Consider the following 26,670-nt stretch of genomic DNA (forward strand, 5'->3'; position numbering starts at 1 on the left):
CCAGAAATAAGTCTCTCACTGTTGCCGCTTGCTACAGCCCCCCCTCAGCCCCCAGCTGTGCCCTGGACACCACATGCTTTCCACCTGGCTACCCTTACCCCGGCCACCAGCTCTGCACCCTCCGCTGCAACTTGCCCATGCCCCCCCCCCTAGTTACAGATGCTCAGTGCATTGACTCTCTGTACCCACTATTCCTCCTCTGTTCCTCTGGTCCCAGGCCCTGTAGCCCCCAGTATCGCTCCTACTCTCCAGGCGCTATCATTTGTTGACTTCTATAACCGTAAAAGCCTTGGTTTCTTGCATGTCAACAACAGAAGCCTCCTCCCCAAGTTTGAGTTATTCACTACGTTAGCACACTCTGCCAACCCTGATGTTCTAGCAGTGTCTGAATCCTGGCTTAGGAAGGCCACCAGAAATTCAGAAATGTCCATCCCGAATTACAACATTTTCCGTCTAGATAGAACAGCCAAAGGGGGCGGAGTTGCAATCTACTGTAGAGATAGCCTGCAGAGCTCTATCATACTATCCAGGTCTGTGCCCAAACAGTTTGAGCTTCTACTTCTAAAAATCCACCTTTCCAGAAATAAGTCTCTCACTGTTGCCGCTTGCTACAGACCCCCCTCAGCCCCCAGCTGTGCCCTGGACACCACATGCTTTCCACCTGGCTACCCTTACCCCGGCCACCAGCTCTGCACCCTCCGCTGCAACTTGCCCATTCTCTAGTTTGCACGAGTCAACCGTGCAAACTAGAGAATCTTCACCCTAACCTAAAAGGCATTGTCTGTTTAACAATCTGACTTTCTGGTGGGACTCTTCAAAATGTCAGTCTGGTCATTCTCTCTCTGTCTGGATGACAGAGGTCATGGTATGACGTGGGCAGAGACGCCTCTGAAGGAAGTGGGTCATGTCTACAGGAAGGGCTCTGTACTGGGCAGGGGAGGAGAGGACGAGAGGAGAGAATCTCCAACAAGGTGTTGACAGATTTTAATGTTGAAATATTTTTTATGATGCAGCATTACGAAAAGCGCAAGAAATCATGTGCCACACATGTAGCCTCCCATCTCTCTCTCACACAGATACACAGAGACACACACGCACAAACACAGAATAATCTATTTTGCGAGTCCAATGATCCATCATCTGTCCAATCCAAAAGGCCAGTCCAATTCCATACATCTAAAAGATGTCAGACATACAGTAAACCTTACCGTCAATAAATCAATATTCCACAATCCACAGTCGAACCAGCAATAAATTGCACTAAAGAAATGAGACAACATGATTAATTTGTTAGCATGTCTATTGAATTCTGATGTATTTTATAAACAAATTACAATTTGTTTTTAATCAGTCGGCCTGACTAGTATCTAAAATGTAATTTGTGTCTATATTACTTACAGTGCTTGCTGTTGTTGTGAGTGGGTATTGCCGGCAAGACTACAACCCACACCAAGCATGTGACTATGAGAAAATATGACCTATGTCATGAGTGGGTATTGCCGGCAAGACTGCAACCCACACCAAACATGTGACTATGAGAAAATATGACCTATGTCTAATGAGAGGGGGGAGAGAGGGTGAGAGAAAGAGAAAGAATGAGAGCGAAAGAGTGAGGGCAGGTGGGTGTAGAGAAGGGGGGGGATCGAGAAGAGGGCAGAGGAGAAATGCAGAGAAGAAATAGAGAGCGAGAGAGAGATGAGAGAGAGAGAGAGAGAGAGAGAGAGAGAGAGAGAGAGAGAGAGACGAGAGAGAGAGAGAGAGAGAGAGAGAGAGAAAGAGATACAGAGAGAGAAAGAGAGAGCGACAGAGTATGTAATGGAAAACAAGATGAGGAAATGACAGCGTCAGGGAGACCAGGGAGACCCCTCTCCTGTTCGCATCTTGTCAACAAGCCAGTAACTTTCCCACTGGAAGGGAATACTGAGACAGGGATAGAGGGGGGAACTCCTGGCAGGGGGCCAAGTTTTCCTACAAATCTTCCTCAGCAGAACAAAATAAAATGTTAAATCTTTCCAACCAGACAGGGAAAAGGAAAAACAATTTTTTTGATGACGTTCTTACAGATTACAACCAGTTCTGATAATAACATAATTTCAGCAATATTTGAAAGCTGGGAAGAGAGTAGATTCTACAGTGAGATGGTTAGGATGGATGTAAGGGTTTCCCTACTACTAACCAGTATAAGGATGTGTAGTGAGGTAAGGATGAGCATTATTGGAGCAGAGAGAGAGAGAGAGAGAGAGAGAGAGAGAGAGAGCAACCCACACAAGGGCGACAACCAACAAAATGAGAGACATTCATCACAATCCAAACCAACCGCCCACTCTCTGCACCCCCTTATCATTCCCCTCTTTTTTTATCATTCCTTCGTTGCCTTCTCCCCAGACCCCCCTTCACCCCAGGGCAGAGTAGTTCCCAGACCATGATGTCACTCCCCTCACAGAAAAAGCATGACCTAATCCTCTCAGTGGCCCCTCCCCATTGGGTGTTTTCAAATCCTCCCAGGAAATCCCATAGCCAATAAGACGCAGGTCGAGCCCTCCCCTGCAATTGCAAGCTCAGCAAAGATCCGACATTAACCCCCTCAGTGCCGGGCTCAGCCATCCCTGTGTCAGCCATCCCAGCTCTCAAGAACAAAAAGATCAGGGAAAAGCTAATCTGTGCATTTTTATGTGGTGGAAAAAACACAGTGGTTGGCTGGGTTGAGTTCTAAGATGGCTGCTGAACGCCCGGTAGCTTTTGTCAATGGGGAACAGTTTTTGTTGTAGCACCGGCAGTCTATTGGTCTATTGAGCAGGGGCATTGCAGGTAACGGAGCTTTGTTGAGCCGTGTGGTGTCTGTGTGCTGGGGGGTGAATAGCGTGGAGGCTGGAGGTGAATAGTGTAGATGGAGCCAGTTTCCTTTGTGCTCGCTAAGCTCTGTCTCTGACTGGCTTTCAGCACGGCTATCTATGCACATTCTGTCTGTCTGGGGCAGACTGGACTGGTCTGGAAAAAGAGAATGGCCGTTCATTCTCCAATGTTCCACGACCACGGGCAAAACAAGACATGAGTGATGGAGACTATCAGGGGCCAAAAACATTGGCCTCTGGTTCTGTCCTAGCATCAGTGAATAGTCGCTGTTCAGAGGACCACAATGCATAGAAGATTTACAACTTTTTGTTTTATCCTCAAGGATTTAAAATACAATGTATCTACTTGTGCTGCTAGAATTGTGTTTTTAAATTGTCAAATAAAATCTATTTATCTATTCAGTTCAGCATACAAATATGTTGAGTCCTGGATGTTGGACACTGTTAGACTGATATAACTGGTACAGTGTATGAAAAAGTGTAGGAGTTGAAATAGTGAATATATTCTATATCTATAACACTGAGATAAGGGAGGTGAAATATAATTTCTAGAAGTCTGATAAAAGGCTTGTATTATAAGGCCAAAAGTTTAAAGCTTGGGAGTGGCATTTTCATCAAAAGAAAGGACCTACATGTACAGACAGACTCCGTTTTCCTTTGCAAATGTCATCTTCTCAGATTAACAATGGAAAGTTACAGTCGGTCTACAAAAATACTTAATTAAACTGAACTGTGTGTTCTTGGTTCTGGAGACAGAACAGAGACACAGTGTCAGTCACTGACCTCAGTCTAAAAACGGGGGGAAAATAAACCTGGCAGCACTTGATGACATGAGAACAATTTTTTCTATAATCTCTAAATCCACAAACCAGATTAATTCCTGAAGTCAATCATTTTATAAGGAGCTTTCGGGCAAGCTAGCCCTGAGCCATAGCCATAACCAGCCCTAAGAATAGCCAACTGCAACTGCCAAACCTAGCCATTGGCCAACTAGATAAGAACTGTGGGGCAAGCTAGGCCTGGGCTAGGAGATAAATCAAAAGCTAACCAAAGCATTCATTTGAAATTTGCTCTGGACTAATATAATATATTCAGGTGGGCAAAGCCAGAGAAAGGAAACAGACGGTGTCTCTGACCTCTACAAGCTCCTCAAGGATAACTAGAGAAAAGGATGACATAGAGAGTAATGGCAGAGGAGGAAGAGAGAAAGAGTGATAGAGGATGAGGATGAAGAGAGGAAAGAAAATGGTGATAGAGTGATGGAGGATGAAGAGGAAGAGGAGGAGAGGAAAGAGGGGAAGGAGGGAGGAGAAAAGAGAAGGACCCAGTGTCCCCCCTTTAAGAGACATTCCCCTTCCTCCTTTACTCAACATATGTCTAACAAATCTCCACATCCTGTTCCTTCTGCTCCTCTACCAATAACAGAGATGAAATCCTTTACTCAACATCTGTCTAACAAATCTCCACATCCTGTTCCTCCTGCTCCTCTACCAATAACAGAGAAGAAATCCTTTACTCAACATCTGTCTAAAAAATCTCCACATCCTGTTCCTCCTACTCCTCTACCAATAACAGAGATGAAATCCTTTACTCAACATCTGTCTAACAAATCTCCACATCCTGTTCTTCCTGCTCCTCTACCAATAACAGAGAAGAAATCCTTTACTCAACATCTGTCTAACAAATCTCCACATCCTGTTCTTCCTGCTCCTCTACCAATAACAGAGAAGAAATCCTTTACTCAACATCTGTCTAACAAATCTCCACATCCTGTTCTTCCTGCTCCTCTACCAATAACAGAGAAGAAATCCTTTACTCAACATCTGTCTAACAAATCTCCACATCCTGTTCCTCCTGCTCCTCTACCAATAACAGAGATGAAATCCTTTACTCAACATCTGTCTAACAAATCTCCACATCCTGTTCCCCCTGCTCCTCTACCAATAACAGAGATTAAATCCTTTACTCAACATCTGTCTAACAAATCTCCACATCCTGTTCCTCCTGCTCCTCTACCAATAACAGAGATGAAATCCTTTACTCAACATCTGTCTAACAAATCTCCACATCCTGTTCCTCCTGCTCCTCTACGAATAACAGAGATGAAATCCTTTACTCAACATATGTCTAACAAATCTCCACATCCTGTTCCTCCTGCTCCTCTACCAATAACAGAGATGAAATCCCTTACTCAACATCTGTCTAACAAATCTCCACATCCTGTTCCTCCTGCTCCTCTACCAATAACAGAGATAAAATCCTTTACTCAACATCTGTCTAACAAATCTCCACATCCTGTTCCTCCTGCTCCTCTACCAATAACAGAGATGAAATCCTTTACTCAACATCTGTCTAACAAATCTCCACATCCTGTTCCTCCTGCTCCTCTATGACTAACAGAGATGAAATACAGAGCAGGCCGGTGAGCCGGGAGAGTCAGGCAGATTTAATCCTGTCAGGAGGATGGGATGTTTAATTTCTTCAGCCTCTCTGATGATGACATTGGTCGTCTTTGTATAAACCAGGTTACTGTCTGCCCATGCACACACCTGCTGTATGCGTGATCTCCTCTCCTCCGCTACCCTTTCACTTATCCTCTCTTCTCCTCTGCTCTCACCTACCCTCCACTCCTCCCATCTCCTGCCTCTTCTCCTCCATTTTAAGGTGGCTAACAACACATCCAATACTTCCTGATGTTAACTATCACTGAAACAATACCGCATTCAGTTCCATCTAAAGTAGACACCTTACATAAAGTATAGTTTCATAACTTTACAATATCAATGTCACACAGGAACTTTTAGAAGGGGATTTATTGTACTGTACTGGAGCTGTACATTTTATGATCTGTTCAGGTTTCAGCTCCTATTCTGAGTATTCATTTCTATTTCAAAAGGAATGCACCTGTTGGATTAGAGCGTATGATGTGATTTAAATGAGGAAGCTCCTGCACACAGCTTGCAAATGCTCACCATTATGAACATTCCATCCACACCTAACTTAGCCTACCTCATTAACACATTAAAGTAAAACTCCACCAAAAAACTGTATTCTGGTATTTGTTAAAACTATATTCTGGTATTTGTTTTATTAGTCCATTGTTGATATAGTCCCAAAATGTTTTGCATGTCAGCAATCAAGTTTTCAAGATATGTAACTTTCAAAATACAGAAATCTGGCCCGTATTATTCATGTTGCAGCATATGATGAGAAAGTGGCAACGCTAAAGAGTGTTTACACAACATGTGTGAAAATGTATGAAAGCATGAAGTCTGCTTTATGTAAAACATAACTCATAAGCTACAGTTCACCATAGTATTCTCCAAAAGCCATGGAAGACAACAAACCCATTCACAGCTTTGTGATTATAGGACCCGCTATTTATAAATTATGAACAATTTCCCCTAAGACGGTCTGGCTGTCACTGGATAACATGCTTATCTGGCTACTCACACAAGGCACATACACATACACAAACATACAACAGAGAGGCAAGCTGGAGTCAGTGAACACAGGCGGAGCACTGTATCACAGCGACACTGAAAGCTGCGCTACATCCCTAATCTAGTTTATTCATACTGTGGTGTATTCTCTGTACACTGCACCCGGGCTATATAGGGCCTGACACACTGCAAACAGAGCAGTTACTGCCACTGTCACATAGCTGGGAGGCTGGGAAATAATGCTTAGGGTGGAAAGGGAGTTATGCTCAAAGTCAGACATGGGGAGTTAGAGAGACACAGGCAGAGTGAGGGAGAGTCAGTAATGTGACAGCCTGAATACAGTCAACAATGTACACTTCTGCACACTGGGAGTGGTAGACAAACAAACAGAGATCGTATAGAGCACCACTCCAGTAAACACATACTGTCACATAAAAGGGACAAACAGTAGAGACATGGTCTAAATTCATAAACACATAGCCTAACAAGCATTTATCAAATTCAAGTAAGCCATCTGTAATATTTCTGGTCACGAAAGTGAGAAAAGCAGACATGAAAACAAGGTTTAAAAATAAGGAAGTGAAACTTGTAACGGCCTAACATGTTTCACAGACCCACCCAAACCACCCTTCTGTCTAGCCTGCGATGCTAACAACATGCTATCTGCTATCGCTTATCCATCAGAAAGCAAATGCATCCAACTCTATTCGAGTGAACGGTATTCATGATTAAACTGCGAATTTAAAGCTAGTTGTTTCAATGAGTAGATGTAGAAATACAGGAACATAGTTCAGGAACTACAACCAAGAGGAACCAAGTACCCCAACGAGTCCACTACAGACCATACAAATCTGCCCTATACAACTTCCCATCCTAGCCTTTACGTACAGCCATCCAACAAAAGGACTTACTTCTTGCCCTTGATGCGATTCCTGTATCGCTGGTCCATTCGTAACATGTCTCCCTTCAGAGACAAGGCCTTGCTATGACAGTCAGGAAACAGGCTCATCTTAACAGCAGCGTATTGAATAGATAGGCTATAGAGTAAAGAGGAAACCTACCGCTAATAAACCACCACACCACCACCACACAGCAGCACTGTCACAACCATGAATATCTTTCTCTCTTTCCCTCTCTCTAGTGCTCTCTCTCTCTCTCTCTCTCTCTCACGCTGCAGCTGCATTCTGGGGCCTCTTTTTTCTTTTTTAGTCACGTGTTTCCTGTCCCTGCCCTCACTCTCCCAGCTTCCTTTGGGAGTGGTGGTGACCCTGTGACATCATAGCCTTTCCCTTCCCTCCTCTTCCCTCCCTTCATCCCTCTGTCTGCCAGACAGCTGGCCCCTCAGTCAAATACAACTGGCTTCACACAGTCAGTTAACTACAGTGCCTTGCAAAAGCATTCATCCCCCTTGGCGTTTTTCTTATTTTGTTGCATTACAACCTGTAATTTAAATGGATTTATATTTGGATTTCATGTAATGGACATATACAAAATAGTCCAAATTGGTGAAGTGGAATTAAATAAATAACTTGTTTCAAAAAAAGAAAAAGAAAAAAATTACGGAAAAGTGGTCCGTGCATATGTATTCATCCCTTTTGTTATGAAGCTCCTAAATAAGATCTGGTGCAACCAATTACCTTCAGAAGTCACATAATTAGTTAAATAAAGTCCACCTGTGTGCAATCTAAGTGTCACATGATCTGTCACATGATCTCAGTATATATACACCTGTTATGAAAGGCCCCAGAGTCTGCAACACCACTAAGCAAGGGGCACCACCAAGCAAGCGGCACTATGAAGACCAAGGAGCTCTCCAAACAGGTCAGGGACAAAGTTGTGGAGAAATACAGATCAGGGTTGGGTTATAAAACAATATCAAAAACTTTTAAACATCCCACAGAGAACCATTAAATCCATTATTAAATAATTGAAAGAATATGGCACCACAACAAACCTGCCAAAAGAGGGCCGCCCACCAAAACTCACGGACCAGGCAAGGAGGGTATTAATCATAGAGGCAACAAAGAGACCAAAGATAACCCTGAAGGAGCTGCAAAGCTCCACAGCGGAGATGGGAGTATCTGTCCATAGGACCACTTTAAGCCGTACACTCCACAGAGCTGGGCTTTACGGAAGAGTTGCCAGAAAAAAGCAATTGCTTAAAGAAAAAAATAAGCAAACAAAACGTTTGGTGTTCACCAAAAGGCATGTGGGAGACTCCCCAAACATATGGAAGAAGGTACTCTGGTCAGATGAGACTAAAATTTAGCTTTTTGGCCATCAAGGAAAACGCTATGTCTGGCGCAAACCCAACACCTCTCATCACCCCCGAAAACACCATCCCCACAGTGAAGCATGGTGGTGGCAGCATTTTCATCGGCAGGGACTGGGAAACTGGTCAGAATTGAAGGAATGATGGATGGTGCTAAATACAGGGAAATTCTTGAGGGAAACCTGTTTCAGTCTTCCAGAGATTTGAGACTGGAACGGAGGTTCACCTTCCAGCAGGACAATGACCCTAAGCATACTGCTAAAGCAACACTCGAGTGGTTTAAGGGGAAACATTTAAATGTCTTGGAATGGCCTAGTCAAAGCCCAGACCTCAATCCAATTGAGAATCTGTGGTATGACTTAAAGATTGCTGTACACCAGTGGAACCCATCCAACTTGAAGGAGCTGGAGCAGTTTTGCCTTGAAGAATGGGCAAAAATCCCAGTGGCTAGATGTGCCAAGCTTATAGAGACATACCCCAAGAGACTTGCAGCTGTAATTGCTGCAAAAGGTGGCTCTACAAAGTATTGATTTGAGGGGGGTGAGTTTTATTTGTCTTATTTCTTGATTGTTTCACCAAAAAAAATATGTTGCATCTTCAAAGTGGTAGGCATGTTGTGTAAATCAAATGATACAACCCCCCCCTGTGACGATCCCGGCTGTCTGAGTCGGGTCCTGTCTGGTGACTAGTGTTCCTGCTCGTATTCTCCAGTTTCCCGAGGGTTCGGGAACGCTCCGGGGAGCGCTCTGGTTTTCCGCACCTGCATCCCATCAGCAATCTGCACACCTGGTCCTGATCATCACCCTTCTTAGGCTCTGGCCCAACATCCAGTTCCTGCCGGATCGTTAGCCATGAACAGTATGTTGTCAGCGTATCAGTCTCTGAGCCAGTAGTGTTAGTTTTGTTGTTTTGCACCTTTTTGACTTGCTGTGTACTGACCTCCGTTTTGTTCTGTCTGCAGTCTCTCACCCGGAACCTTCACCCAACCTCTGCCTGATGGTCGGCGGCTGCCGAGCCAGTACCGGACCAACCACTGCACCCTCAACAACCCATCCACGCCACCCGCTCTGTTCCCTGGATTATTCAGCTTCACTCGGACTCTATTAATAAACACTCACCTTTGTCTCACGTACCGTGTCCTGGTCTGCTTCTGGGTTCTGGCTTAGTTAACCGTGACAGAACGATCCGGCCAGTAATGAACCCAGCGGACCTGGACTCTGTTCGCCATGCTATTACCCAGCAGGAGAAGATGTTGGGCCATCATAGCACGGTACTACAGGAGATCGCGTTGTCAGTTCGGAACCTTTCTACCGGTCTGACGGAGGTCCAGAACCAACGCAAGTGTCCGGTGGAGGATCCACTACCGGTTTCACCCATCTCGCCTGCCGCTTCTGAAGCTGTGTCCATCCGTGAGCCCAAGGTTCCGACGCCGGATAAGTATGAGGGAGAGCTGGGAAGATGCCGTTCCTTCCTTATGCAGTGTGGACTAGTGTTCGATCTACAGCCCTACTCTTATGCCACAGACAAGGCTAGGATAGCCTTTGTGATTGAGTTGCTGCGTGGTCGAGCGCTGGAGTGGGCTTCAGCCGTTTGGGAACGACAGGATCCCTGCATGGCTTCATACCAGGGGTTCACGGCCGAGATGAGGAAGCTCTTCGACCATTCCGTCCGAGGGAGGGACGCAGCTAGGCGCCTGTTTTCGCTTCGCCAAGGAACTCGCAGCGTGGCCGACTTCGTGATCGAGTTCAAGACGTTGGCTGTGGAGAGTGGGTGGAACGAGGAGTCTCTGCAAGCGGCCTTTTACCAGGGTCTGTCGGAGCAGCTCAAGGATGAGTTGATCTCCTATCCGGAGCCTAGTGACCTGGACAGCTTGGTAGCTTTGTCTATTCGGGTGGATAATCGAGTCCGAGAGCGAAGGAGGGAGAAGCAATGGGTTCCGTCCAACCGATCAGCTTCTCAGGATCCAGTCGGGTCGTCAAACTGCGCGGCTCGCTAAAGTTGGGAGGACTTTTAGCGAGCCAGTTTCGACCTCTCAATACCTCTGTCAGACCCCGTTTCCGGCTACCCTTATGAACAGGAATCAGAGCTTAGCGATTAACGCTTTTATCGATTCAGGTGCCGATGGAAGCTTTCTAGATGCCGAGTTGGTGGAACAGCTGGGGCTTTCCAAGGAGCAATTGCCGGAAGCCATTGAAGCTACCACTCTGAACGGCAGTAGTCTGGCACGTATCACGATGAGGACTGAACCGGTTAAGATGCGGTTGTCGGGGAATCATTCTGAGATGATTTCATTCTTCATTCTGCCGTCTTCCCATGTTCCTCTGGTCCTTGGATACCCCTGGCTGAAGGAACACAATCCCACGTTCGATTGGGTGACGGGCAAGGTAACGAGTTGGAGCCTTGATTGTCATGCTAACTGTCTCAAGACTGCCTGCCCCCATTCGGTTCCCAGTCAGGTGATTGAGGCTAAACCCCCAGATTTGTCCCTGGTTCCCGAGACATATCACGATTTGGGGGAAGTTTTCAGTAAGCAGAAGGCTCTGTCACTCCCTCCCCACCGACCATATGATTGTGCCATCAACCTGGTCCCTGGAGCTGTCTACCCCAAGGGAAGGTTATACAGTATCTCCCGACCTGAACGTGAGGCGTTGGAGACCTACATCAAGGAGTCCCTAGCTGCTGGTCTCGTTCGTCCCTCGTCATCACCCCTGGGGGCAGGATTCTTCTTTGTGGGTAAGAAGGATGGCTCTCTTCGACCGTGTATTGATTATCGGGGGTTGAATGACATCACGGTCAAGAACAAGTATCCCCTGCCCTTGATGAGTTCTGCCTTCGACTCCTTACAGGGTGCTACGGTGTTCACCAAGCTAGACCTACGCAATGCGTATCACCTGGTCCGGATCAGAGAGGGGGGACGAGTGGTTGACGGGTTTCAATACACCGATGGGTCACTTCGAGTATCAGGTGATGCCGTTTGGACTGACCAATGCTCCAGCGGTATTCCAGAGTATGGTGAACGACGTCCTGAGAGATATGATCGGTCTCTTTGTGTTTGTTTACCTGGATGACATTCTGATCTTCTCGAAGGAACCTTCCGACCACGTCCAGCATGTCCGGCAGGTTCTGCAGCGATTGTTGGAGAATCGCCTGTTTGTGAAGGCCGAGAAGTGCGAGTTTCACGCCCACACGACATCCTTTCTCGGGTACATCATCTCCAGGGGAGAGATTAGGATGGACCAGGAGAAGGTTAGAGCGGTTCTGGAATGGGCCCAGCCCGGTACGAGATTGCAGCTCCAGAGATTTTTGGGGTTTGCGAATTTCTACCGCAGATTCATCCGGGATTACAGCCGTGTGGCCGCTCCGTTAACTGCCTTGACTTCCAGCATCAGGACCTTCAAGTGGAATCCGGAGGCGGATCGAGCGTTTCTGGATTTGAAGAGGCGATTCACCAACGCACCGATTCTCTCTCAACCGGACACGGCCCGTCAGTTCGTCGTTGAAGTGGACGCGTCTGATGTGGGAGTTGGCGCCATCCTGTCGCAGCGATGCTCCACGGACAGTAAACTCCATCCCTGCGCCTACTACCTCGTCGCCTTTCGCCTGCGGAGAGGAATTACGATGTGGGTAACCGGGAGCTTCTCGCGGTGAAACTTGCCTTGGAGGAGTGGCGCCACTGGTTGGAGGGGGCGGAGCAACCGTTTATTGTCTGGACGGACCACAAGAATCTTGCTTACGTGCAATCGGCTAAACGTCTCAACTCCCCGGCCAGGCCAGGTGGGCGTTGTTTTTCGGACGATTCAAGTTTGCCCTGACGTTCCGACCTGGATCTAAGAACGGCAAGGCGGGACGCCTTGTCCCGGATGTTCTCCAAGACGGAGGAGAGTGGGTCCAAGACCGAGACAATCCTCCCCCGGAACTGCGTCGTGGGAGCAGTTATGTGGAAGATTGAGGAGGAGGTGCTGGCGGCCCTTCGGACTCAGCCCGGTCCCGGTAACGGTCCACCCGGTCGGTTGTTTGTGCCTGAGTCGGTTCGTCCTGCTGTCCTCAAATGGTCCCACGCCAGCAAGATGGCTTGTCACCCTGGCGTGGCTCGGACTATGGCGTTTCTTCGCAGACGCTTTTTGGTGGCCTGCCATGGCCGAGGATACTCGGGGTTTTGTTGCTGCCTGTCCAGTGTGTGCGCAGAATAAGAGTACCAATCGGTCCAGCTCTGGACTACTTCACCCCCTTCCTATTCCCCGGCGACCATGGTCGCATCTGGCCCTGGACTTCGTCACGGGGTTGCCCGCTTCTGAGGGGAACACGGTCGTTCTGACTATCGTGGACAGATTCAGCAAGTTCGCCCACTTTGTGCCAATTGCCAAGCTTCCCTCTGCCTCGGAGACGTCCGAGATCCTGGTTAGGGAGGTTTTCAGGGTCCACGGTTTGCCCAGTGATATCGTTTCCGACCGTGGCCCTCAGTTTACCTCTGCTGTCTGGAAGTCCTTCTGTTTGGCCATTGGAGCTACGGTCAGTCTCACATCTGGTTTTCACCCCCAATCCAATGGTCAGGCGGAGAGAGCCAACCAGAAGATGGAATCAACGCTACGCTGTCTGGTCTCTTCCAACCCCACCTCCTGGGTCTCTCAGTTGCCTTGGGTTGAGTATGCCCACAATACTCTTCCTACATCTGCCACTGGGATGTCTCCCTTCCAGTGCCTGTATGGCTACCAACCTCCCCTGTTTCCTTCTCAGGAGAAGGAGCTCTCAGTGCCTTCTGTTCAGGCCCATATTCGGCGTTGCCACCGGACCTGGCATCGGGCCAGAAAGGCACTCCTTAGAGTTTCGGACCGGTATCAGCTCCAGGCGAATCGTCGCCGGATTCCCGCTCCCACCTATACCATCGGAGATAGGGTTTGGTTGGCCACACGGGATCTTCCGTTACGGACTGAGTCTAGGAAGTTGTTACCGAAGTTCATTGGTCCGTTTGTGGTGGAGAAGGTGATCAATCCAGTGGCAGTTCGACTCAAACTACCGAGGACGCTCAGAGTCCATCCCACCTTTCATGTCTCCTGCCTCAAGCCTGTCTTCCTCAGTCCTCTGTTGCCTCCTCCGCCTCCTCCTCCTCCTCCTCGGATGATCGGAGGTGGTCCTGCCTACACGGTGCGTCGCATCATGGATTCCAGACGGCGGGGCCGGGGTTTCCAGTATCTCGTGGACTGGGAGGGGTATGGCCCTGAAGAGAGGAGTTGGATTCCGCGGCGACAGGTCCTAGACGCAGACCTCATCAGTGACTTCTACCGCCTCCATCCTGGCGCTCCGGGAAGTCCGCCCGGTGGCGTTCGTCGGAGGGGGGGTACTGTGACGATCCCGGCTGTCTGAGTCGGGTCCTGTCTGGTGACTAGTGTTCCTGCTCGTATTCTCCAGTTTCCCGAGGGTTCGGGAACGCTCCGGGGAGCGCTCTGGTTTTCCGCACCTGCATCCCATCAGCAATCTGCACACCTGGTCCTGATCATCACCCTTCTTAGGCTCTGGCCCAACATCCAGTTCCTGCCGGATCGTTAGCCATGAACAGTATGTTGTCAGCGTATCAGTCTCTGAGCCAGTAGTGTTAGTTTTGTTGTTTTGCACCTTTTTGACTTGCTGTGTACTGACCTCCGTTTTGTTCTGTCTGCAGTCTCTCACCCGGAACCTTCACCCAACCTCTGCCTGATGGTCGGCGGCTGCCGAGCCAGTACCGGACCAACCACTGCACCCTCAACAACCCATCCACGCCACCCGCTCTGTTCCCTGGATTATTCAGCTTCACTCGGACTCTATTAATAAACACTCACCTTTGTCTCACGTACCGTGTCCTGGTCTGCTTCTGGGTTCTGGCTTAGTTAACCGTGACACCCCCAAAAAAATCCATTTTAATTCCAGGTTGTAAGGCAACAAAATAGGAAAAATGCCAAGGGGGGTGAATACTTTCGCAAGCAACTGTACAGCCAGCTCTGCATATTCAACCAAAATGGGATAAATAGGCCCCTATCTTCCTAGCCAATACTACTCAATAAAGGGTGCCCCATCTCCCTAACTCATTCTACTCATTTCCATGTTACGCTATCTGATACCGCACACTTAAACACATCTCCTATTCCTATTCCTCAAAGACGTCACAGGCTGGCAGAAATAACATTTTCCAATCGATTAAAACCCTTTTAACACACTTCAAACAGTTTCTGTTTAAGTTTACCAACCTTTTTCTGCAACTCTGGTTCCATTCCATTTTGGATGGAGGAGGAAGGAGACGGAAGCCCCTCAGCGAATCAGATGACGGTTTAGAAGGAGAAAACATTTCCTTTAGCCAATTAAGACGATCCTTGAAGAGAAATCTGTGTCCGAATAGGAATCCTAACAATTCAGCTGATCTTTACAAAGGAAATGGTGTCTCTTTGTTAAGAGCCTCTGTGGACAACCTTGTAGCTACTGCAGCACAGAGAGAAAGTGTTTTAGGCAGGACACAGAACAGTCCTATGAGGATGAGCATACTGGTCTAGCACTGGTCCCTTCAAGTTTCAAGGTTAGGCGTCATGCTTCTCAGTTCCTTACTGATCCTCCTGCAAAATCCCCACTTTCAAAATACAAGTTTCACATCAGTGGCATGGTCAGGAGGGTGAGACAATAGAGCCTAACAATTCATAATGAAGAGAGTGGGTGTCGTGAAAATTTGCCACAAAGCCATACAGTACAGTTATAGTATACAATATTATATAATACATCATTATGTAGTGTTAAGGATTTCATCTGATGTGCTATCCATCAGTTACGACTTACGACAGATCATGTCACATGAGTACCATTATACCACATCAGTAATATGGGAAATAACACACTGATATCTAAGGCCATGCAGCGAACAGCTTGAATCCTCTTTCTAGAGAGAACACTTGTCTCTAACCCCCCTTCTGGCACGCTGCCCCCCGTCACTAGGCTCTTGTCAGACTGCAGGCATCAGGCAGAAGTGCTGACTCACTGTTGCTCTTTAACAGAATTATAGTCTTACAGCATCACGCACCGCATGGCTAGCTCCACTTACAGAAGAAAACTTCTAGTGTTTTCTCTCTCTCAAAGATACTCTCTCCTTCTCCATCTCTCCTCTCTCTCCCTCCTCTCCCTCTCCTTAATCACTTCATGGCCTTGAGAAGCTGTGAGCAAAGCGCGACGTTGATAACAAGCTAATAAAGCTACTGTAATCTAATTGAATGAGTAAAGCTTTTATTTTCACCTTTGACAGTGTGTCACTTTCACAGAGATGTCAAAGTCTTTTAAGATAAGTCTAGCGGTTATAAATACTGTATATGGCTATTTACAGTGAATGCATCACTTTTAAGAGGTATTTTAAGATGAGTCCTCTGTTACACTGTGTGTGCAGCGTGTGTAGGAGTATAAACAGTACTGTACAGTATTTGTGTGTGTGACCTGCAGGGTTGCCAATGTGCTGACACAACAACAGAGCTTACTGTCTGTTTTTTTGCCCTTAGGGGCAGCAGAGCAAGCTGGCAGAAAGAGTCACAGGACCAGGTGAGAGAGAGAGAGAGAGAGAAAGAGAGAGAGATAATTATCTATTTCACCAGCTTTGGCAATGTAAACATGTTTCCCATGCCAATAAAGCCCTTTGAATTTAATGTAATTTAATTGAGGGGGGGGGCGAGAGAGAGACAGAGGGAGAGAGAGAGGGCGAGCGAGTAAGCGAGAGATACTGAGCGGGGGAGAAAGAAATGAATAGAGAGGGAGAAAGAAATGAAGTACAGAAGTTCAGACCAGCCTGTCTGCACTAAACTGAGAAAGAGGCGACCTCAGGGCAAATGGGTTTCAAAGGAACTGCAGTATGAAGATCACATTTCATGAAGATGGCTGGTTAATTTCTTTCACATTTCCATCATTGAGCATGAACATGTTAATTAATCTTTCACAAATGTGTCATTACTGCCATTTCAGTAGAATATAAACTCTCTCTCTCTCCCGGAGACAAGAGAATATCATTTGTCTGACTTGATATTCCATGAAATATGAACTCATATGAATGAGTATGTGAGTAATTTTGTTCTATTAAAAAATAAGAGATATGAGAAAAAAGTTAAAACTCGCAAAGAAGGGTACTTTCAAAACAGGTAAATTATGATAGCATCATGTGTATGAAAAGCATATATGATGGTTAAAAGCCAAACAATTTGACCCCTGTAAAGAGACACAAGTTACCATACCATGGTATTGTTCCTGCAGAGTAATTTCTTTCTACAGTACACCTGTGGTGTGCGTTCCCAACTTCCCAAGTGTCGAATGTCAAACACTAAACTCACTCCATCTACATTACATTCAACTCCATTCAACAAAGGGCATCCAATTCACCCAAGAGCCAATTCACCTTAAAGTCCTTCCACTGAGGGGTATCCAAAGTGTCAAATAGTAGAGATCCAATTTATGAGGGAGAACTGAAGCATCAGTCAATGCCATGGATGCCTGCCTAACAGACCCAGTACACTACCAAGAGGAATCTTGTAAACTGGACTCTATCATCGATTGTAACATAAATCGCCTCTCTCTGAGTTCTGGGAGTGGGGTCAACAGCGAAATCTCCTTACCGGCTTTTAAAAGCATAAATGGAAACTCAATAAAGCTAAAACATGGTTCTGAGCAGTAGGCTCCTTCACTGGCACTGTTTGGGGAGTACTGTAGCTGCCCTCCTCCCAGGGTACTTTGCGGTCTCTGGTTTCTTATGGTGAGCCCTGGGACTGCTGGGACGGCCCCATGCTGAGAGAGTCGGAGGATTGACCAATAGGAACAGGTTACTCCGTGAGAGCGCCAGAGTATTTTCCCATGAAGCTGCGGTTCCTGCTGCTGCTGGCTCTGTGAACAGCGCGCGCACACACACACACACACACACACACACACACTGCTGGCGTTCTGTGAGACCGTGGAGTTTTTCCACCCCTGAGAATTCCAACAGCCTCCAAATAATCCATTCCAGCTATTTTCCCCCATTTCGTTTTCTTCTTCCTCCTCCTTTTTCATTTTTATTCTAATCTGCCATTCTAGCACTCACTGAGCATTCAGCTCTATTTGGGTACCAACTAGCTGACGGGACGGTTGGAGTGTGTTTTCATGATTTTCTTATGTTTAGCCCTAAACCCCTTTTTACTGCTGTGTTGCTTGAGGGGAGTAGGGAGACACAGGCGGCTTTCCATAGACGTCTCCGATCAGGAAAGCCATCTTTATCATGACAATCCCTTCCTCCCCAAGGAGAAGGATCTGGGTCAGAAATCTATTACCTCCATATTCCAGACCGACAGGGAGAATTAGAATGTGTGACAGCATGCATGTTAACCCCAGCTATTCTATCTGAAGGAAACAGTTACTGTTTTTTTATTTGTGGTGTTATTGAATGGATAGGACAATGAAGGGAAGACAGGAAAGGTAAGAGGAATGCAAGTCAGAAAGGCAGTGTGTGGAAGTCGACAGGCCACAAGTTACACAGTTGTAGTGATAAAACTTGTATCTGACTTGTATGCCCCAACAGGGTCGATGACAGCCAGGTCTTCTCAAAGTAATATTCGGTAGAGACTGAAAGAGTTCTTACATTCCACCCACACTGGGCTCAGGTGTGAATTACATTCGGCACATCACCAAGTGTGAGAGAAATGTGACCTGTTTTCTGTCCTAGCCTCTTCGCAACACACATATTATGAAGATACACAAACACACACACACACACACACACAGCATATGACTCCCTTACCCCCCATCGAAACCCAGCACTGTGGAGTAGCCAGATGTGACTCTCCCTCTTATCTCCGGCCCATCTGTATACACACACACACGCACACAAAACTCCAAAACCCTTTTTCGCCTCTCTCCAGTGACCCAGATGTCCTCATCCTCAGATCTCCCGTTGTGTCATCCAGCAGTGCTGTAAATCACTAATGCAATACTAAGCACCCAGGCCAATTTTCCACACAGAAAAGAGAAACTCTACTGGAAGACTTAGCAGAGTGAGGACAGTGGATAGAGGATACAGGGGACAGTCTTTACAGAGAGAGACAAGTTCAGACTAAACACACAGCATCTGACTAATGGATGACACACTACTGACTACCAGCAAAGGGATTAATGGACACAGATCATATGTTGTGACAAAACCTATGTGCATGTATAACCTATACATGTAGCACAACAAAACACAAACAACTACAAGTGCATGGTATAGTTAGCAATATGGGCCAGTTTCCAAGATCCAGTAATATGTGTCTGGGAAACCAGTCCAAAATGGTCTACTTATGAGGTTAATAAGCGGTGGTAGAATAAGGTAATAACAGTGCCTGTGTGGGTAATTTCGAATTATTTCTAAATGAGAAACATATCAAAGAGATGACCTCTGAGTGTGACAGGCTGATCTGATCTCCTGCTTCCTGAAACTAGGTTTGTCAACCAGAGAACAGAGAGTGTAAAACCCAAAAATAAACGAAAGAGAGAGGGTGGGAGCAATTATGTAAGCAAGACAACAACAAAAACAACAACAGGCAGTGTCCTATTAATCAAATCCGAATCTACAGTGGGCACACTACTTTCTGGGAAAAACTGTCTGGTTTTCTAGCAGAGTGAAACAACTTCACCAGCTCCTACATTAATTAGTTAGTCAGTATAAAGGGGTGTTGCACAACCAGGGAGGGCTGATGTTTCCTACGGTCTGTTGCATCACATACAGTACATTTTTCAATGTCAGTAATTTGACTTTACTTTTGACTTCTACAGTCGTGGTCAAAAGTTTTGAGAATGACACAAGTATTGGTCTTCACAAAGTTTGCTGCTTCAGTGTTTTTAGATATTTTTGTCAGATGTTACTATGGTATACTGAAGTATAATTACAAGCATTCCATTAGTGTCAAAGGCTTTTATTGACAATTACATTAAGTTTATGCAAAGAGTCAATATTTGCAGTGTTGATCCTTCTTTTTCAAGACCTCTGCAATCTGCCCTAGCATGCTGTCAATTAACTTCTGGGCCACATCCTGACTGATGGCAGCCCATTCTTGCATAATCAATGCTTGGAGTTTGTCAGAATTTGTGGGTTTTTGTTTGTCCACCCGCCTCTTGAGGATTGACCATAAGTTCTCAATGGGATTAAGGTCTGGGGAGTTTCCTGGTCATGGTGTGATGAGGTGGTGTTGTCAGTGTCACTGAATAACAGGCTTTAATCCGCAAAATACAGGTTTACACAGAAATGCGTCAAACACACTCCAGGGCACAAAACAGGCGCACTGGAAAATACAAGGCACACAGGAAATACTCCCGTCGATACAAAATACACGAGGTCCACCGAGCTTCACTAACCTCCACAATAAACAATCACCCACATAGACAAGGAAGCAGAGGGAACACTTATACAATGACTAATGAGGGAATAAGGACCAGGTGTGTGTGATTGAAGACAAGAAAAATGGAGTGAAGATAAATGGATCGGCAGTAGCTAGTAACCCGGTGACGCGGAACGCCGAAACCTGCCCGAACAAGGAGGGGAGGCAGCCTCGGCGGAAGTCGTGACACATGGACCCAAAATGTCGATGTTTTGTTCCTCGAGCCACTTAGTTATCACGTTTGCCTTATGGCAAGGTGCTCCATCATGCTGGATAAGGCATTGTTCGTCACCAAACTGTTCTTGGATGGTTGGGAGAAGTTGCTCTCGGAGGATGTGTTGGTACCATTCTTTATTCATGGCTGTGTTCTTAGGCAAAATTGTGAGTGAGCCCACTCCCTTGGCTGAGAAGCAACCCCACACATGAATGGTCTCAGGATGCTTTACTGTTGGCATGACACAGGACTGATGGTAGCGCTCACCTTGTCTTCTCCGGACAAGCTTTTTTCCGGATGCCCCAAACAATCGGAAAGGGGAATCACGAGAGAAAATGACTTTACTCTAGTCCTCAGCAGTCCAATTATTGTACCTTTTGCAGAATATCAGTCTGTCCCTGATGTTTTTCTTGGAGAGAAGTGGCTTCCTTGCTGCCCTTCTTGACACCAGGCCATCCTCCAAAAGTATTCGCCTCACTGTGCGTGCAGATGCACTCACATCTGCCTGCTGCCATTCCTGAGCAAGCTCTGCACTGGTGGTGCCCTGATCCCGCAGCTGAATCAACTTTAGGAGACGGTCCTGGCGCTTGCTGGACTTTCTTGGGCACCCTGAAGCCTTCTTCACAACAATTGAACCTCTCTCCTTGAAGTTCTTGATGATCCGATAAATGGTTGATTTAGGTGCAATCTTACTAGCAGCAATATCCTTGCCTGTGAAGCCCTTTTTGTGCAAAGCAATGATGACGGCACGTGTTTCCTTGCAGGTAACCATGGTTAACAGAGGAAGAACAATGATTTCAAGCACCACCCTCCTTTCAAAGCTTCCAGTCTGTTATTCTAACTCAATCAGCATGACAGAGTGATCTCCAGCCTTGTCCTCGTCAACACTCTCACCTGTGTTAACGAGAGAATCACTGACATGATGTCAGCTGGTCCTTTTGTGGCAGGGCTGAAATGCAGTGGAAATGTTTTTTGGGGATTAAGTTAATTTTCATGGCAAAGAGGGACTTTGCAATTAATTGCAATTCATCTGATCACTCTTCATAACATTCTGGAGTATATGCAAATTGCCATCATAAAAACAGAGGCAGCAGACTTTGTGAAAATTTATATTTGTGTCATTCTCAAAACTTTTGACCACGACTGTACATTTCATTAAAGTAACAGTACTTCTACTTGAGTAGGATATTTCAATTGTGATGAGGTGATGTTGAAGGAGTCAGACGCAGGAGGGTAAATCACAGAATAACAGGCTTTATTCCGCAAACCACGGAATACGCAGTAACGCGTCAAAACACTCCAGTGCGCAAAACAGGCGCACTGGAAAATACAAGGCACACAGGGAAATATCCCAGCGATACAATATACAAGGAGCTCCACCAAGCTTCACTATCCTCCACAATAAACAATCACACACAAAGACAAGGGGGCAGAGGGAACACTTATACAGGTACTGATGATGGGATATGAACCAGGTGTGTGTAATCAACAAGACAAAACAAATGGAATGATGAGATGAGGAGCAGCAGTGGCTAGAATGCCGGTAACGACGAACGCCGAAGCCTGCCCGAACAAGGAGGCAGCCTCGGAGGAAGTCGTGACAAAGTCCTGAGGAGAATAAACGAGGGTTCAGCCTCCTTGCTGCCCGGATGTACTCCAGGTTACGGTGGTCCGTCCAGACAAGGAAAGGGTGTTTCGCCCCCTCGAGCCAGTGCCTCCACACGGTCAGGGCTCGGACAACAGCCAACAGCTCCCAATCACCAACGTCGTAGTTCAGCTCCGCCAGGCTGAGCTTCTTGGAGAATGCGGCACAGGGGCGGAGTTTAGGTGGCGTGCCTGAGCGTTGAGATAGGACAGCGCCTATCCCTACCTCGGACGCATCCACCTCCACTACAAACGGTAGTGATGGATCGGGATGGGCCAGTACCGGGGCTGAGGTGAACAGAACCCTCAGGTTACTGAAGGCCCTGTCAGCCTCAGCAGACCAGCGGAGCCAGGACGGCCCACCCTTCAACAGAGATGTGATGGGAGCTGCGACCTTGCCAAAGCCCCGGATAAATCTCCGATAGTAGATGGCAAAGCCAATAAAGCGCTGCACCTCCTTCATCGTGGTTGGAGTCGGCCAATTACGCACGGCTGAAATGCGATCTCCCTCCATCTCCACACCTGAGGTGGTAATGCGGTATCCAAGGAAGGAGACGGACTGTTGGAAAAACAGACACTCGGCATAAAGGTCATGTTCCAACAGTCGTCCAGCACTTTGCGAACCAGGGACACATGCTCGGCGCGTGTAGTGGAATACACCAGAATGTCATCGATGTAGACCACTACACCGCGACCAAGCATGTCCCGAAACACCTTGTTCACAAAGGACTGGAAGATGGATGGAGCATTCATCAAACCATAAGGTATCACCAGGTATTCGTAATGCCCCGTGGTTGTGCTGAATGCCGTCTTCCACTCATTCCCCTCTCGGACACGCACCAGGTTGTACGCACTCTGGAGATCTAATTTTGTGAAGAAGCGAGCCCCATGCATTGAGTCGATCACAGATGGAATGAGGGGTAGAGGATAACTATAACGTATTGTCCCCTTGTTCAGTGCTCGGTAATCAATGCAAGGGCGCAGACCTCCGTCTTTCTTCTTCACAAAAAATAAGCTTGAGGAGGCGGGCGAAGTGGAGGGACGTATGAACCCCTGGTGCAGGGACTCGGAGACGTATGTCCATAGCCTCCGTTTCAGCCTGCGACAGGGTATACACATGACTCCTGGGAGGCACAGCGTCTACCCGGAGGTTTATCGCGCAATCCCCCGCCCGATGAGGTGATAATTTGGACGCCTACGTTTTGGAAAACGCATGCGCCAAATCGAGGTATTCAGGGGGTATGTGCACGGTGGCGGTAGTGTCTGGACTTTCCACTGTGGTTGCACCAACGGAAACACCTAGACACCTACCCTGACAGTCTCTCGACCACCCCATGAGAACCCTCTGCGGCCATGAAAAGGTGGGATTGTGTAGTGCTAACCAGGGAAGCACTAACACAACAGGGAAATCAGGAGACTCAATAATAAAAAAAAGTGATTTGCTCTCGATGAGTATTGTGCGTAACCATAGTGACTGGTGCTGTAACTTCCCTAACGGACCCGGACCCTAATGGTCGACTGTCAAGTGCTCTGATGGGGAGTGGAATGGATAGGGTAACCAAGGTAATGCCTAGACTATGTGCAAATGACCTGTCCATAAAGTTCCCAGCTGCGCCTGAATCGACCAGCGCCTTACACTGGGGAACTACTGTGAAATCAGGAAAGTGGATGTGTAGGGTACAGTGCGCAGCAGAGGGCTCTGAACGAGTGTGGGTGTTCGATACCTGGGGTGATGCGAGAGTGCCCTGCCTGCCGCCTCCAGACCCAAAAGAACGCAGAAGACAGTTTGCAGGAGAATGTCCTCTCGCGCCACGAGAGTGACACTGGCGCTGTCGTCCTCCGCTCGGATCGCCGCTCCACCCCATCCATCATCTCGTGATCCGGATTGGGGGGGGGGACGGGGGGACGGGCAGGCCCCTTCCAGGATGTCCTCTAGCAGCCAGCAGGTTGTCCAACCGGATGGCCATTTCCACCAGTTGATTGAAAGACAACATGGTGTCCCGGCAGGTAAGCTCCCTTCGGACGTCCTCTCGTAGATGGCACCAGAAGTGGTTGATGAGGGCCCGCTCGTTCCACCCGGACCCAGCCGCTAGAGTCCGAAACTCCAGGGCGAAGTCCTGTGCGGTCCTCGTCCCCTGCCTCAGGTGGACCAGTCCCTTGGGTGGTCGAAGACTGCCCGGAAGAGGCGAGCGAACTCCCCGTAGTTGTCCAACGCTGCTCCTCCTTCACTCCAAACCGTGTTGGCCCACTCCAGGGCTTTCCCCAAGAGACAGGAGACGAGGGCGGACACCTTCTCCCGCTCCGATGGAGCCGGGCTGACGGTTGTGAAGTAGAGGTCCAGCTGCAGGAGGAATCCCTGGCAGCGGGCAGCTGTCTTATCATACTCCCTTGGTCGTGATAGTTTAATCCCTCTGGGTGCTGGGCTGTGGGTGGCTGGATCCGCTCAGCTGGTCTCGAAGGATCGCTTCTCCCAAGCTGGCTAGCATATCTGAATGCTCCCGGACCCCGCCACGACTCCTGGCATGTTCGCTTCTCCTGCTGACTCCATGTTCGGGTGTGTGATTCTGTGATGAGGTGATGTTGAAGGAGTCAGGCGCAGGAGGGTAAATCACAGAATAACAGGCTTTATTCCGCAAACCACAGAGTACGCAGTAACGCGTCAAAACACTCCAGTGCGCAAAACAGGCACACTGGAAAATACAAGGCACACAGGGAACTATCACAGCGATACAAAATACAAGGAGCTCCACCAAACTTCACTACTCTCCACAATAAACAATCACACACAAATACAAGGGGGCAGAGGGAACACTTATACAGGTATTGATGAGGGGATATGAACCAGGTGTGTGTAATCAACAAGACAAAACAAATGGAATGATGAGATGAGGAGCGGCAGTGGCTAGAAGGCCGGTGACGACAAACGCTGAAGCCTGCCCGAACAAGGAGAGGAGGCAGCCTCGGAGGAAGTCGTGACATCAATACTTTTTACACCACTGGTGAGCAAGTGAAAGAGGGAGATTGGGAGGGAGGGAGTGTGAATGATCCCATGGACAAGTAACAAGTAACAGAGGGGTGAATGACGGATTGAATGGGTGAAAGAATTAGACATGTTTATTTCTGGTCTGAAGTATATTGAAGTCTGGCAGATTTATTGTTTATGCACTTCATTTTTTTGCTTTTTTAATTACAAATACATTTTAATTGCTTTGTATGTTTAATTTATTTTCAAATGTTAATAGTATATTTTTGACAAATCCTTGTTGCAACTCATAAAATAAATGAACTTAGTTTCTACTGTATTTCCTCTCTTCCTTTTTCAATATAATGCATGGAAAAGATCATGTGTAACAACCTTCAGGTAACCTTAGCGAAATTAGCTAATCATCAAGGTCAATGTTTTTATTTTTAAAGTAACTCAATTACTTTTAATCTGAGTACTTTTTAAATTAGCTACTTTTTACTAGAGTTGTTTTTTTACACCAGTAATTTTACTTCTACTTAAGTAAAATTTCATTAAAGTAGCAGTACTTCTACGTGAGTAGGCTATTTCAGTACTCTTTCCATCTCTGGTCAGTGATGATGAGGACAGGGAGGGGGATGTCTGATAATGGAGGCATAACCATCCTATGACCTGAGAGACGGTTGATAGACATTACAACTCACATACTGAACTCCAAGGACCTGGATTCTCTATCATGCAACTTATTCTACAGAGTTTACATCATTCCATCATATTGGCTAAAAGTCTGAACATTTGGCAAAGGGTCAGGAGATAAACCAAAGATCTAGCGTACTAGATTTAAAATGGGTGAAGAAAGACTGGTGTTGGATTCCATGCATTGTACTGATAAAGATCCCATTATATCTAACATGATAAAGATCCCATTACAAGTCTGTTTACACTATGTGTGTGTGTGTGTGAGCCTCGGCACTGAGCTACTCTGTGTAAGGTTCTGTATTTATTTTTCTTAGTCATCCTTGTGTTCTTGAACGTAGCCCTGTTTCTTTGTGTTCTTGAACGTAGCCCATTTTTGATCATTGATTTCACCTGTGTTAGTTACTCACCTGGTCTCATCAGCTCCTTATTTACTTCAGTTCATTCTGTTTGTGCCTTGTGAGGTATTGTTCGCTTTGACTGTACTAAGCCCTTTCCTAGCTTGTTTGTGAGAACCAGGTGGAGCTGGCCTGTAGAGGTGACCTTCAGGATTTAAATCAATACATTCGTATGTCCATCTCCATCGACCACCTCATCACTGACCGTCAAAGAACTCTGCCACCCAGGGACCTGAAACCTTCTCTTTCCGTGATTCTGTCATCCCGTCCGAGTCTTCCAGAGCCCATGCAGTTGGGCCATGCTCCTCTCCCGTGTATCGAACGTCAAAGGCGGATCCAAGAAGGGCTCTGCCTATACTGTGGAGGGAAAGATCACCTACTCAGCCATTGCCCTGTTCGCCCCCCACGGAGAGATGAGAAGGGTCCCTCCGCTGCCATGCAGGTAGGCGTGTCCTTATTTCTAAATATCTCCCAGAAGCAATTATCCATCCCAGTATTGATAACCGCGAAGGATGTTACTAAGTGCGTAGAGGGCTTGATTGATTCTGGAAGAGCAGGTAATTTTATCGATCACCAGCTAGTACAAGAGCTTGACATTGATCTAACAGCTGTCACCCCTCCCTTAAAGATTAACGCCCTGGACGGGCAGCCATTGGGCACGGGCTTCATTATGCACCTGACACAGATTGGAGTCTTCCACACCGAAACAATTCAACTCATGGAACTCTCATCCCCCAAACAGCCACTCATCCTCGGACACCCCTGGCTTTGTCGTCACGACCCTGCCATCTCATGGCGACAAGGTGAACTACTGTCC

At 47.1% G+C, this 26,670-nt stretch overlaps 1 protein-coding gene across 4 annotated transcripts in view; it reads right to left on the bottom strand.

Moving 5' to 3' along the window:
- LOC121567914 (LIM domain kinase 1-like) overlaps nucleotides 1-26,670 on the bottom strand; it is a 96,605-nt gene that overhangs the window by 47,184 nt on the left and 22,751 nt on the right. Inside the window, exon 1 of one of the 4 annotated variants that reach the window (XM_041878299.2) lies at nucleotides 7,207-7,547. The exons of 1 other annotated variant lie outside the window; for it this stretch is intronic. In XM_041878299.2, coding sequence (XP_041734233.1) covers nucleotides 7,207-7,304 — 98 coding nt within the window. In that variant the 5' untranslated portion in view covers nucleotides 7,305-7,547. Of the gene's footprint in view, nucleotides 1-7,206; nucleotides 7,548-26,670 lie in introns of those variants that run through there. 2 more of the 4 variants (XM_041878302.2, XM_045220557.1) reach the window with 2 other exon arrangements.

The sequence above is a fragment of the Coregonus clupeaformis genome, chromosome 6, assembly GCF_020615455.1.
Source record: "Coregonus clupeaformis isolate EN_2021a chromosome 6, ASM2061545v1, whole genome shotgun sequence".
Classification (NCBI taxonomy): domain Eukaryota; kingdom Metazoa; phylum Chordata; class Actinopteri; order Salmoniformes; family Salmonidae; genus Coregonus; species Coregonus clupeaformis.